This window comes from Bos mutus, chromosome 13 (assembly GCF_027580195.1).
Source record: "Bos mutus isolate GX-2022 chromosome 13, NWIPB_WYAK_1.1, whole genome shotgun sequence".
NCBI lineage: Eukaryota > Metazoa > Chordata > Mammalia > Artiodactyla > Bovidae > Bos > Bos mutus.
This window is the reverse complement of record NC_091629.1, coordinates 19,483,767-19,496,633: the sequence shown is the minus strand read 5'-3', so window position 1 is coordinate 19,496,633 and position 12,867 is coordinate 19,483,767. Positions and strand designations below refer to the sequence as shown.

The following is a 12,867-nucleotide window of genomic DNA, read 5'->3' as shown; positions in this document are numbered from 1 at the left end:
TATAAACATCTTAAGGTGTAAAGTACTGCTTGTAACTTCCAGACGTCTGTCACAGCCCAATCCAATCCCACCAAATGTGCCTCCGTGGCCCCTCACAGATGAGGAAACTGATGTGACATTTGCCTCAGGACAGCATTTTTTCTCAAAGATTTGAGAGAAAAAAAAGGAATTTTCCCTTTTCAAGTTTTCCCAAAGCTAATTTAATTAATTTCTTCCCGGGAATTCCTTGGTGGTTCAGTGGTTAGGACTCTGCATTTCACTGCAAGGGGCATAGGTTCGATGCCTGGTCAGGGAACTAAGATCCCACATGCCTCGAGGTGTGGCCCCCCAAAAAACCCACAAAACTTCTCTCCCCTTCTTTTAAATATTAAAACAAATGCATGTATTTACATTAAGCATAGGGAACATGTGGCAAATTTGTAAGAGACTTTCTCTGCTTGCTTTACTTTGAGTGGTGAGCCTTTTCTCCAAGGTCCTCTATGGACACCTGGTCCCTCCTCTGCCCTCAGGGGGATTGTTGATAGATTCTGAGCCTGGTCTCAGGAGGCAGGGAGCCTGTGATTGAATCCCAGGTCTACTACTTATTAACAACGTGATCCTGGCCAGCCACTTCACTCTCTGACCCTCAATTTCCTCCTCTAAAATGGAGACGGTCATGTCACTTGGTGGGAGGCTGGGGGGTGTGACTTGATTCTGTCCATGAAAGGCCGCTTCCCAGAGCCAGGCACTCCGGTGATCCATTCCCTTCCCAGGCACTAAGCTCGCCTCTCTGGACATAGTCGAGTCTCAACGGAGGCAGTCCACAAACAAGGATGATTTGATGTATTTCAGCACATTTCCGCTCGACAATATCATATTAAAATAGAATTCTTTATTAAAACAGCAAGGCGGAACAATCACTGCTACTCACAGAACACCGTCTTTAAAAACAACAAAAAACATCCAGATTAATGTCATTGGGCCAGAAGATTCAACTCTCAGGGCCGGTTTCTCCATCTGGAGAATGGGCAGGTGGGATGTCCCCCGCTCACTGTGGGCGGGAAGCACCGGTGGGAGATGACCCAGGGTGGCCCTCGCACTGGGCGTGATGTGCCCCTGTGGGGTGGGCACGTACTCCTCTTCCCGTCCCCTTCACCCTGTAACTGTCGAGGACCAAGTCTCAGGGTGCTGCTGGCATGGCCCTAACGCCACTCAAACACCTGTCTGTTCCCTTTGTAACTCAGAAGAGACAGAGCTCGGGCTCTAAGCCTTGGTGACACCAGCACAGGGGACCCCTCCCCAGCAGATTTATCTTTCACAGTCACTTTCTATTCTTGGCAGCAAGTGATACATGTTGTCAGTTACCGGCAGTGGAAAAGAAGCTCCCTTTTTAAACAAATTTAAGTTTTAAAAAATGAGACCATTTAAAGGAAATAAACTGGTAAACAACAATACAAAATACAGCAAAAAATAAAAATCATGATGTGGTACAGAAATACTCCATTAGGTCAACTCCATTAGGGTATTTCCGACCTTGGTATTTCTAGAAGAAGAAAGGAAAAAAAGAAAAAAGATGAAAACAAAGGTGGGTTCAAAGCACTTTCTCCCAAGCTGTACTTGATCTCCAATACCAGCTGGGGCTGCCTGGTGGGAGAATTGTCTCTTCCTAATGATTGTGGCTCCAAGGAGGTGTCCCCTTTAAAGAGAACAGGATCTTTTTTGAACATGGGTGAGAATCTAGTCTCAGTGACAAAGCAGCCCTAATGTGGAAGGTTATAATCAGAGGGCTTTTCCCGAGCGCATCAGGGTAGAAGCCACGCGCCAGAGATCTTCCCGGAGCTATTTCTGCCGGCCTCCTTCCTTCCCTTCCAAGTCAGGATAAGGCAGCTGAGGGTTGCCATGGAAACCGGCTCCTCCTCCCACAGGAGGCTGCCAGCTCCGATTTCCTGCAGAGTTAAGAAGCAGGCGGCAGCAGGGGTCACCCAGGCGTGAAGATGGGTTTCCCTAGGGATATCCTGCCTCCTGCCAATCACAAAGACTGTCTGGGAATCCTGGGGCTGCCTGGAGGCTGGGGGCCAGGGAAGCCCCCAAGCCCTGGTGCCTCTCTGAGAAAAGACTAGACCCCAGAACATTCAGAGATCTCAGGTCTTCTTATCCCTCCAGCTAAAGCTACAGAAACCTAGTTGTGTGCGTGTGTGTGTGTGCCTGCATCTCATGAGACGCATCCGCCCATGGGTGCCTCTGGCTCTGTCTGATGCCAAACAGAACTGCCCCTCCACCACCCCTCTGAGCTCAAGGAGCAGAGAGCTGCCCATCTAGCATTCGCTGCTGGGAGAGTAAATCTGTTTGTGAAATTCTATCAGCTTGTAAGCTGTGCAAGTCACTTCACCTCTCTGAAGCCCATTTCCTCATCTATAAAAAGCGTGTAACCATCCTCTCTTCGCTGAGATGCCGTCAAAATAGAAGCTGGTCCTGTCACAGGCATTTAGAGGGTCTTCAATAAGCGGGACCTTGCCTAGATAGCATATTCAAAAGCAGAGGCATTACTTTGCCAACTAAGGTCCGTCTAGTCAAGGCTATGGTTTTCCCAGTAGTCATGTATGGATGTGAGAGTTGGACTGTGAAGAAAGCTGAGCGCCGAAGAATTGATGCTTTTGAACTGTGGTGTTGGAGAAGACTCTTGAGAGTCCCTTGGACTGCAAGGAGATCCAACCAGTCCATTCTGAAGGAGATCAGCCTTGGGATTTCTTTGGAAGGAATGATGCTAAAGCTGAAACTCCAGTACTTAGGCCACCTCATGTGAAGAGTTGACTCATTGGAAGACTCTGATGCTGGGAGGGATTGGGGGCAAGAGGAGAAGGGGATGACAGAGTATGAAATGGCTGGATGGCATCACTGACTCGATGGACTTGAGTTTAAGTGAACTCCGGGAGTTGGTGATGGACAGGGAGGCCCGGTGTGCTGTGATTCATGGGGTTGCAGAGTCGGACACCACTGAGTAACTGAACTGAACTGAATATTAACAAGAATACTTATCATCTTAATAACGGCTTCCAGGTAATTTTTCTCTTCGATCTTTTTTTTCCCCCTAAATGCAAAGGCAAGTTGTCATCACTGATCTGTTTGATCAAAGGGTGGTGCACCCAGGATAGGAAGGACCGTTGGTCTGAGAAACAATCCATCGGCAGGACCCTACCACCTCCTACAATACCACCTCCAAGAGTAGGGACAGGGTTCTCAAACCGGTGCCTTCGGGGGACAGGAGGTACTGTGGACGGAAAAGCAGAGAGTAGAAACGCAGAAATAGAAAACCAGAGCACATGGGCTCCGGATAAGGGAGGCAGCTGCTACTCGGCTCTGGCTAACGGTGGCCCTCAGGCCCACGGGCCCAGTGTGGACAGATCTTTCAAGCCTTCAAGAGAAGTTGGACATTTTCAATCAACTCTTCCAAAGATGACAAGGTAACACTACCGTATTTTCTATAAATGTGGGCCAAACGAAACAGGCCTGCAATCTGGATGGGGCCCAGAGCTGGAGCTCCTGAGCTAGAATGGAGGAAACCAAGGTCTCCTCTTGTTTGGCTCCACCAGCCCCAGGAGTCCTGGCTGCTTGCTTTCACAGGGGCCACTCAGTCTGGGCTGTGTCCTGCTAATTCCCTGCCTGAGTCCCAGCGCTGGGAAAACCCATCCCACGTGTGCTGAGAAGCCTGCTCCTCAGAGCCCTGCGTCCAGAGGCCACGCCCAGCCGGTGGAAGCCCCAGCCTCGGGAAACCCTCCTGCGTTTTCTCAAGGATCGGTGTAAACGGAGAGATGGGGGAGGTGTCTAGTGAAGGGGGCACCCAGGAAAGCGGATATGCTAAGAGACTCTTTGGCTTTAGGTAGTTTAATAACAGTTCAGGGACAGAGTTTACATCAACAGATGGACTGCTAGGCCCTGAATGGCCTTTTTATGGCCAGCGTCTGCTTTGACTCGTTATGACCTGGACCACACCCAGGGCACTGGATGGCAGTCCCTTGGGGGTTGGGGACAGAGCAGTGAGGAGGTCTCTTAGTTTGCCCTGTCTGTTGCAGCTTTAGGTGGCGCAGTATAAAGAATCCACCTGCCAATGCTAGCGATCCAAGAGATGCATGTTCGATCCCTGGGTTGGGAAGATCCCCTGGAGCAGGAAATGGCAACCCACTTCAGTATTCTTGCCTGGAACATTTCCGTGGACAGAGGAGCCTGGCAAACTACAGTCCGTGGGGCCACAAAGAGTCAGACATGACTGAGCAACTGAGCACGTGCACCCGTAGCTTTAGCGGATTTCATAACGGTGGGAGGAGCTGGGAGCAGAGAGTCTCATGTTGGAACTTTGCTGCAGATAATCTGTGCAGCTTTTGGTGTCTTTTCTTCACTCTCCTCCCCCGCCCCCCTCCACCACCCCCAGGCACAGTCTTCTGAAGAACAGCAGGGAAGGGGCAATGCTGGAACCGTTGGATGTTCAAAGCCCGGCATCTGGGCTGAACACAGGCACAGGAAGTTGGGTGATGGGGTAGGCTGGGCGTGTGGAGCTCACGGCCGGATGCGGTAACGGACAGGCACATCGTGTTCCGGCTGCATCAGCCCAAAGCCATACCTGCTGAGGTCAAACTCGGGGATGTCCACGTCCGGGGTGATCAGCTCCAGGTCAAACTGCGTCAGCACAAGGAACACGAATCTGGAGAGAGGCAGTGTCAGAGGCATGAAGGGGGAAAGGGGGGCATCCTCCTGGTCTGACCCCAGCTTTCACTCTGGGAAAACTGGGAAAGGAGGGTGAGCAAGCAGAGCACAAAGGCCACACGCTTCCGAGTCCTGGCTGACAGGCTGTGGGCAGCATGATGTGTGTCAATTCCAACCAAAGCATTTCAGAGCCAGTGCCCGCTCTCCAGCTCTCCCGGCTGCCTGGGCTTCATGTTGAGATGATAGGGCTGGAAGACGGGAAGAACCTGGCCCCTGAGTCCCTGCATGGAGGGGAAGAGCACCCCCCAAACCCACAGCTGACGTTGTATGAGTGGGAACCAAACCTGTACAAGCTTGGGGGTCGACTTGGGGGTCATCTGCCACAGCCTCAAAACTGAGCTTCTCCTGGTTAATACGGACACTGACCCTTCCTGATTCTTCCCACCATCCTCAGCCCAGGCCCCAGCAAACTCCTGGAACCCTGACTGTCTGCCCTAGTTTGGGCTGCTGCTAAACCACAGCCGCCTTCGTGAGATCAGAAGCGGGCACCCCTCCTCCAGACAGCCGTGGGGACGCTAGGAGAGCAGGACGCACGGCAGGCACGGCCATCGCCTGGAATGCTGTCCTGACACGCACACGGACCGTGTGCAGGTGCCATCGGTGGGCCCGTAGAAGGGGTGGCAGCCCAACCCCACGCAGTGGGACTGTTTCACCAGCTGGATCTTACCACTGCCTGTGTTAGGTAAGGGCAGCCTGATCCTCTACTCCTCTGGGCCCTACCATCACCCCGCCCCCACTGCCACCAGGTGCCCAATGCTGGCCCAACACACGGCAGGGAAGACCCTTTCATCTGACTAGATGAGTGCAAAAGAGGGAAGATGAGGACAGAGCGACGTCAGCGCTCCGGGCAGGGGAGCTGGGCGCAGACTCGGGCTCTGCCTCTGAAGGGCGTGTGACTCCTGTCGGGTTTCTTCCCCACTCTGGGCCTGTTTCCCCACCTGGTCAAAGAGGGTCAAAGGGGTGGGCTGTGTTCCTTCCAGCTCTGAAGCTGCAGAGTGGTAGAGGGTGAGTTTATACCAGTGTGTTGGGGGGGTCTGTACCCACACCCGGACTTGGAGCCTGGCACCTTCATTCACCAGGTGCCTGACCGTGAGGAATGCTTTGACCTGTAGAGTCAGTTATCATGACGATGAACTGAGACAAAAGTAACAGATTAGCTAACTTACTGAACTCTATGTGCCAGACACTTTGCTAAGCATTTCGTATCCATTATCTCTTTCATCTGTCCAAAAACTTTCTGGAGTAGAAACTACAGTCAGTTCTACTGTAACACTTGTTTTGAACACGAAAATTTGTGCCAGTGGGATTTATCCATCAGGGTGCGAATGAAGCGTAACGCAATTTCACGTCTGCCTGTGGTCACTTCATCCGCAAGAAACACTAAGAGAATGAAAAACTGCACCCAGCTGAATGCAGCTGAGCAGGCATTCACAAAATGCACACTCCTAAACTCTGCCCCCAGCTACCTCAGTACACCAGGTGGGCGGTGCATCACACCTTTCCCATCAGGAGTCCAGCCTCAGATAACCCCCCTCCCAGGCTTCAGTGTGACTCACAGCTCCATCCAATGTCCACTTCCATGGCAAACGTCAGGTCATCGCCAAAGTAAAGCATCGTATTTATTCTACCACTTAGGTGTTTCTATTTATTCCATTTAACATGTGTAAACCTGGGATAGGGCCCTAAAGTAAATCCTAAAGAAAATCAACCCTGAATATTCATTGGAAGACTGATGCTGAAGCTGAAACTCTAATACTTTGGCCACCTGATGTGAAGAACTGACTCACTGGAAAAGACCCTGATGCTGGGAAAGATTGAAGGCGGGAGGAGAAGGGGACGGCAGAGGATGAGATGGTTGGATGGCATCCCTGACACGATGGACATGAGTTTGAGTGAGCTCCGGGAGTTGGTGATGGACAGGGAGGCCTGGCGTGCTGCAGTCCACGGGGTTGCAGAGTCACACGACTGAGCGACTGAACAACAATAAACCTGTGCTACCGTATTTCCCAGGGTGCGTTCTCTTTTTGCGTCGTTGATGAGGTTTCTGAGTGCTGGGCCCCGGCCCTATCTCCACCACAGCCCTGTGGTTTTTATTGTGTGGTTTCCCACAGCACAGGGATTTTCAAGAATGCACTGGATGTCTTAGAGTGGAACCAACTATAAATGATCTCCATTCTACTGCTGTGAAAACTGAGGCCAAAGGTTAATGGAATGTGCCCATTCACTAGCATAATGTCTGCACATTAAAGTCGTAATAGTAGTAATTACAATCATAACTTGTATTACAAGCCTACAATGAGCCAGGCAGTGGCTGAAGTACCTAGAAAGGTCCCGTTTACTTGTCCTGACACCCTTGGGATGTAAGATGATCAGTACCCCTATTTTACAGTTGCGGAAACAGAGGCAGAGGTTACCCAGCTGAACAGAAGGACAGGCGGATGTCATAGCCCTGGTTTGTTATCTAAGGGCCAAAGCGCACGGGGCCCATGGCTCCACGTGCCCGGTACTCACTGTTTGATGCTGTTGACGGCGTAACCCTTCCCCAGGCACTGGTTATGCCCTGCTCCCCACGGCAAGCTGTAGTTCTTCAGTCGCTTCCCATCTTTGTAAAAGTCTTTCTTCTCTGATCCATCAGGGTTCAGGAATCGGTTGTATTTAAATACCTGAAACAGGAAGAAGGTCCCTTTCTGACTCCATCCCCAAAACAGGGATGTATGGAGAAAAATGTCTGAAGATGTTTATCACAGTCTTGTTTATAAGAAAGAAACAGTGGAAACAGTGTAAAGCTCAGCTGATGGGGACTGGCTGCAAATGGTGGCAGCTAATGACACGGCTGAGCCTGGTCTGTGTGTGCTGACATTGGAAAGAACTTTCAAGACTGGTTGTTGGGTGAAAAAAGAAAGTGTCACAATATTGTGTGATTCTGTGATTATGTAAACACATTTATTCACATGAGTGTGAGCATGTTGTGTGTCTGTAAAAAGACATAAATATCTAAAGGACATGCTCCCAACCACAGTTAGGGAACCCTGAGGAGGTGGAGAGGAAGGGGAATGAAGACAGATTTTTATTTGTAAATGTACATATATTCCTGTCTTAAATATAAAACAATTTAAAACAAATGAAATTAAAATTATTTTTACAAAAGAGAATGCCAGTTTTCTCTGGTTACATTGTAGAGTGGTAACGTGAAGAGTGTGTTTGAGCACGGGGCTTTTTGTACAGAGTAGGTGGAAGGATAGGTGACTGGACCAGTGGGCAGACAGATGGGAGAGTGAGTTGATGATTGCTGCATGGAAGGATGGATGCAGGGATGGATGGTGGATGGATAACATGGAAGGATGGATGGAGGATGGATGCATGCATGTACAGTACAGAACATGGCACCCAGTAAACATCCAAACTGTTACAAATCGTGAAAGTTTGCCACATTTCGAAATCTAGGGAGAAGGAAAAGCGTTGAGAAGCTAACATTATAAGATGCTAAAAATAGGAAAAATTGCTCAGCTGGCCCTGCAAGGTGCTTAGTGTGCACCAGGCGCTGTGAAGACCTTTCCTAACATAATCACATGTAATCTTCCTGACAACCCCGTGGCAGTAGATGCTATTACGAGGTCCATTTCACAGGTGAGGAAATAGACACACAGAGGTGACAGTAATCTGGGCCAGGATTCACGGCAAATAAAGAGCCCAACGGGCTGCCGCTGAGACTGGGCAGAACGTGAATCCACTCATTTCCTCCCACGACCCCTGGTATGCCTTTTACCTCCGGGTCTGTGTAGATCTCCGGGTCCTTCTGGGGACTCAGGAAGGGAAAGAGGAGGAGGCGGTCCCCACGTCGCAGGCTGAATTCCCGCCCATCCGCCATGGGCAAGGCCAGGTCGGCCACGACCTCGCGGGTGATGAAGGGCGCGGCGGTGAGCCTGAGGCTCTCACTCAGCACGCTGTCTGCACGGGGCAGGTTCAAGGCGGGAGCGGTCAGCGGCGTCCCCTCCACCACTGAAATGCCACCCCCTGGCCCTCATCTGACAGAGGCAGGTGCAGAGACTGAGAGAGGGTGCATGGCTCTCCCGCCATCGCAAAGCCAGGCCCAAACCAGCCGCGTGATGAGAGACATTTGCCACAGAGACCTCGGACATGAAGTTCTGGGTCTGATCCTAAAAGAAGCTGCGTGGGAAGGTGGGAGCCAGGCACATATCAGAGACGGCTGGAGAGACAGCAAGGTTTGGCTATGTCTGCCTGCCCAACAGACGTCCTCCTTCCGGAAACAGTTCCCTGTTTTCTTCCGGGACCACCCCACCACCACCCTCCGGGGTTGGGCTGCGCATTCCACTCCCAACACCTGGGATTGCGCTGTGACTGGCTAATCAGAGCAGCCCAACCCTCCAGGCCTCATGATTGGCTCCGGATGGGCACATGACCTAAAGAGAGCCAATGAGAGCCATTCCTAGGACTTTGGATAGGAACGTGGCAGGGACACACACCCTCCCCGGGCAGGCAACCCGGTGTCACTGGCGGCCATCTTGCCAGCTCGAGACTGGAGCGGAAAATGGAGCTGAGGATGGAGACAGACTGAGACCTGAGGGTGTCGTTAAACCACCTGGATCTACCTGGGCCTGGAGCTAGTCCCTCTAGACTTTTTAGTAACCTGCCCCCAGTGAAATCCGTTTACTGCTTCAGCCCCTTTAAGTTAGGTTTTCTGCCACCTGCAACCAAAAGCCTCCCACTAGACCATGAAACTCAGGTAGTGAAGACCCGGGCGTGGAGACACCAGGTGTGTGAAGATAGGAGGCCCAGGGCGGGGGCCTTAGGTCAGAGGAACTGATGGGAACCCATGATGGGGAGGAAGGGCTTGGGGGATGCCCATGACGCCCAGGTCTTTAGGGCTCTCTTGGAGGGTGTCTCACCCAGCACAGGCATGCTGTCCAAAACTTTCTGTGGGAGGGTGGTCATCTGTGATATGGGCTGCTCTGCTCCCAAAGGACAGTCTCTAGCTCTCCACGGACAGCGGCCAGGGCCTCGGGGTTCTTGAGGAGAAAGAGCAGGAGCCAGAAGGCGGCAGGACCCATGTTCCCCTGCAATGAGAAGAAGCCCCAGAGGGCAAAGCTGGGGTGAGAGTTGATTGGTCTGTGTCATGGACACAGCCCTGGCCCAGGTACAGGGGTTGGGAAGCCTGGGTTCCCACCCCACCCCCCACATTACCCCCGTATACCTTCAGCTCAGGACATGGCTCAAACATGCTCTGCGGTTTTGGCATAGCCCCGTGCCTACTTCAAGGCCGTTCTTGGCGTCCCTGACCTTGAGCAAAATGACTGTGCTGAGGTCACACAGGTAATCTCTGCAGCTAATCAGTGAACTGTTCACAGTGATTTCAGTGAATCTCTGTAGCTAACCAGACCACCCTACCTGCCTCCTGAGAAATCTGTATGCAGGTCAAGAAGCAACAGTTAGAACCGGACGTGGAACAACAGACTGGTTCCAAATTGGGAAAGGAGAACATCAAGGCTGTATATTGTCACCCTGCTTATTTAACTTCTATGCAGAGTACAGCATGAGAAATTTTGCACTGGATAAAGCACAAGGGGGAATCAAGATTGCCGGGAGAACTATCAATAACCTCAGATAGACAGATTACACTACCCTCATGGCAGAAAGGGAAGAACTAAAGCACCTCTTGATGAAAGTGAAGAGAGTGAAAAAGTCACTGAAAACTCAACTTTCAAAAAACTAAGATCATGGCATCCAGTCCTATAACTTCATGGCAAATAAGGAAACAATGGAAACAGTGACAGACCTTATTTTGGGGGGCTCCAAAATCACTGCAGATGGTGACTACAGCCATGAAATTAAAAGATGCTTGCTCCCTGGAAGAAAAGCTATGACCAACATAAACAGCATATTAAAAAGCAGAAACATTACTTTGCTGACAAAGGTCCATCTAGTCCAAGCTATGGTTTTTCCAGTAGTCATGTATAGATGTGAGAGTTTGACTATAAAGAAAGCTAAGCACCAAAGAACTGATGCTTTTGAACTATGGTGTTGGAGAAGACTCGAGTCCCTTGGACTGCAAGGAGATCCAACCAGTCCATCCTAAAGGAAATCAGTCCTGAATATTCATTGGAAGGACTCATGCTGAAGCTGAAACTCCAACACTTTGGCCACCTGATGTGAAGAACGGACTCACTGGAAAAGACCCTGATGCTGGGAAAGACTGAAGGCAGGAGAAGGGGACAACAAAAGATGAGATGGTTGGATGGCATCACTGACTCGATGGACATGAGTTTGAGCAAGGTCTGGGAGTTGGTGATGGACAGGGCAACCTGGGGTCGCAAAGAGTCGGGCATGACTGAGCGATTGAACTGAAAGGAACTGAATCAGTGAAAATGTTGGTAATAAGAACACAATGTATCAATTAAGATTTCTGTTGGGACTTCCCTGGCAGGCCAGCGGTTAATATTTCACCTTCCAATGCAGGGGGTATGGGTTTGATCCCTGGTCAGGAAGCTAAGATTGCATGTGCCTTGCCAGCAAAAAACCAAAACATAAAACAGAAGCAATATTGTAATAAATTCAAGAAAAGATTTTAAAAACAAAGATTATTGTTAAATCTGAGGATGGATGCATCCTTAGCCCCAATTCCCCATGCTTCCTTACATCCATGCCTCTTACCATGTGACTCTGTACTTCCTCCCATTAAAGGGATAGGATGTATTTCCTGGTCCCATGGATTCAGTCCCATCAGCCATGTGATGTGTTTTGGCCAATAGAATGAGGTAGAACTGACTGAACACAGGCATTAAGAGACCCTGTGCATTTCCACTTGCCTGGCGAGCTATCTGATCCCAAGAAGAGGCCAAGAAACACAGAGCAGAGCTGAGCTATCCAGTTGAGCCCAGTCTAGACCAGCTGACTCCTAGCAGCCCCACAGACTGGTGAGTTAAATAAACACTCATCAGGGTATGCCACTGAGTTTTCGTGGTCAGTTGTCATGCAACAATAGGGAACTGGTACAATATCTGAACGTTTGCTTTCAAATATTTGAGTATCGTATGTGGATATAGCAAAGCAGTAATAACCAATGGTGATCATGAAAGCTATTTGTTTCCTGAACAAAAATTGTGTAAAACTTCTCAGGAGTTAGGTAATTAGGAAAATGGATAAAAACTTCTTGCTCCAAGACTTCATCCTTGGCTGAGCAACACTCAGGTATTCAGCATGTGGCTAAATATGTATGGGGTACCCTTAAATGAACTCCAGACATGGCTGGAATACAAATTAACCTTGATTCAGAGGAAGATTTTCATCTACCATAAATGACTCTCCTATCCAATCTTCATAATGGAATATTAAGTAGTCATCAAACGTCATGTTTACCCAGCAATTCTGTTACAGACACAACTGCACATGGACAAAAGGACATTTGCACAAGGATATTTATCACAGTGCTGATGTAACAGCAGAAGACTGGGAGCAACCGCAAATCTAGCAACAGGAGATCAGTGAGATCAACGATGATCCATCCATAGGATGATGATCCCGGCAGTGGTTAAAAAGGAACTGACTGTGCATTCAAATGTGTGACTAGAGCCAAGACGCACCGAAGCAAGCTGCAGGACGGGGGCTCAGCGTGCTACCACTTGTATTTAAAGAGGGATATATATTAATGAAGAGCACAGACCAGCTCTGGAAAGAGACTTTAGAACCTGGCAGCTGAGGTTGCCTCTGGGACAGAAGCTGGGAGGGGCATCAGTGACGGCGGGATGGATTTTCTTTCTCTTGAATTTCTCGTGAATTCAGAGGTGCCAGTTCCCTCGTGCAGCAGGCACGGGTATCACCCCACCTTTAACTGAAAAGGAAATCTAAGCACGTCCAAGTCCTGCCCGCTGCCCAGCGTATAGTGGGGGCTCAATGATATTTGTTGAATAAATTATTTGTGTCCCTTTGGGCTGGGGACCTCCAAGGAAGCCTGGAACAGGGGCTGGCAGAGCCCTGGACCAGGACCAAGACCAGGCAGAATTGTGCAAATCCCGGCTGCCCACTTCCTGTGACTGTACAAGCCCCTCCCCTCTCTGGGTTTCAGAACCTCCCTCTTGGTAACATGGGAGTAAAAACACACTCACTCCTGGGGTG

General features: G+C 50.1%; 1 protein-coding gene across 1 annotated transcript in view; it reads right to left on the bottom strand.

Moving 5' to 3' along the window:
* Window positions 1-3,845: 3,845 nt before the first annotated feature.
* PTGIS (prostaglandin I2 synthase) overlaps window positions 3,846-12,867 on the bottom strand; it is a 49,770-nt gene continuing 40,748 nt past the window's right edge. The window contains 5 exon segments of the mRNA XM_070381059.1: window positions 3,846-4,675; window positions 7,249-7,400; window positions 8,504-8,685; window positions 9,645-9,713; window positions 9,716-9,812. Of these exon segments, the coding sequence (XP_070237160.1) occupies window positions 4,531-4,675; window positions 7,249-7,400; window positions 8,504-8,685; window positions 9,645-9,713; window positions 9,716-9,812 (645 nt within the window). The 3' untranslated portion in view covers window positions 3,846-4,530.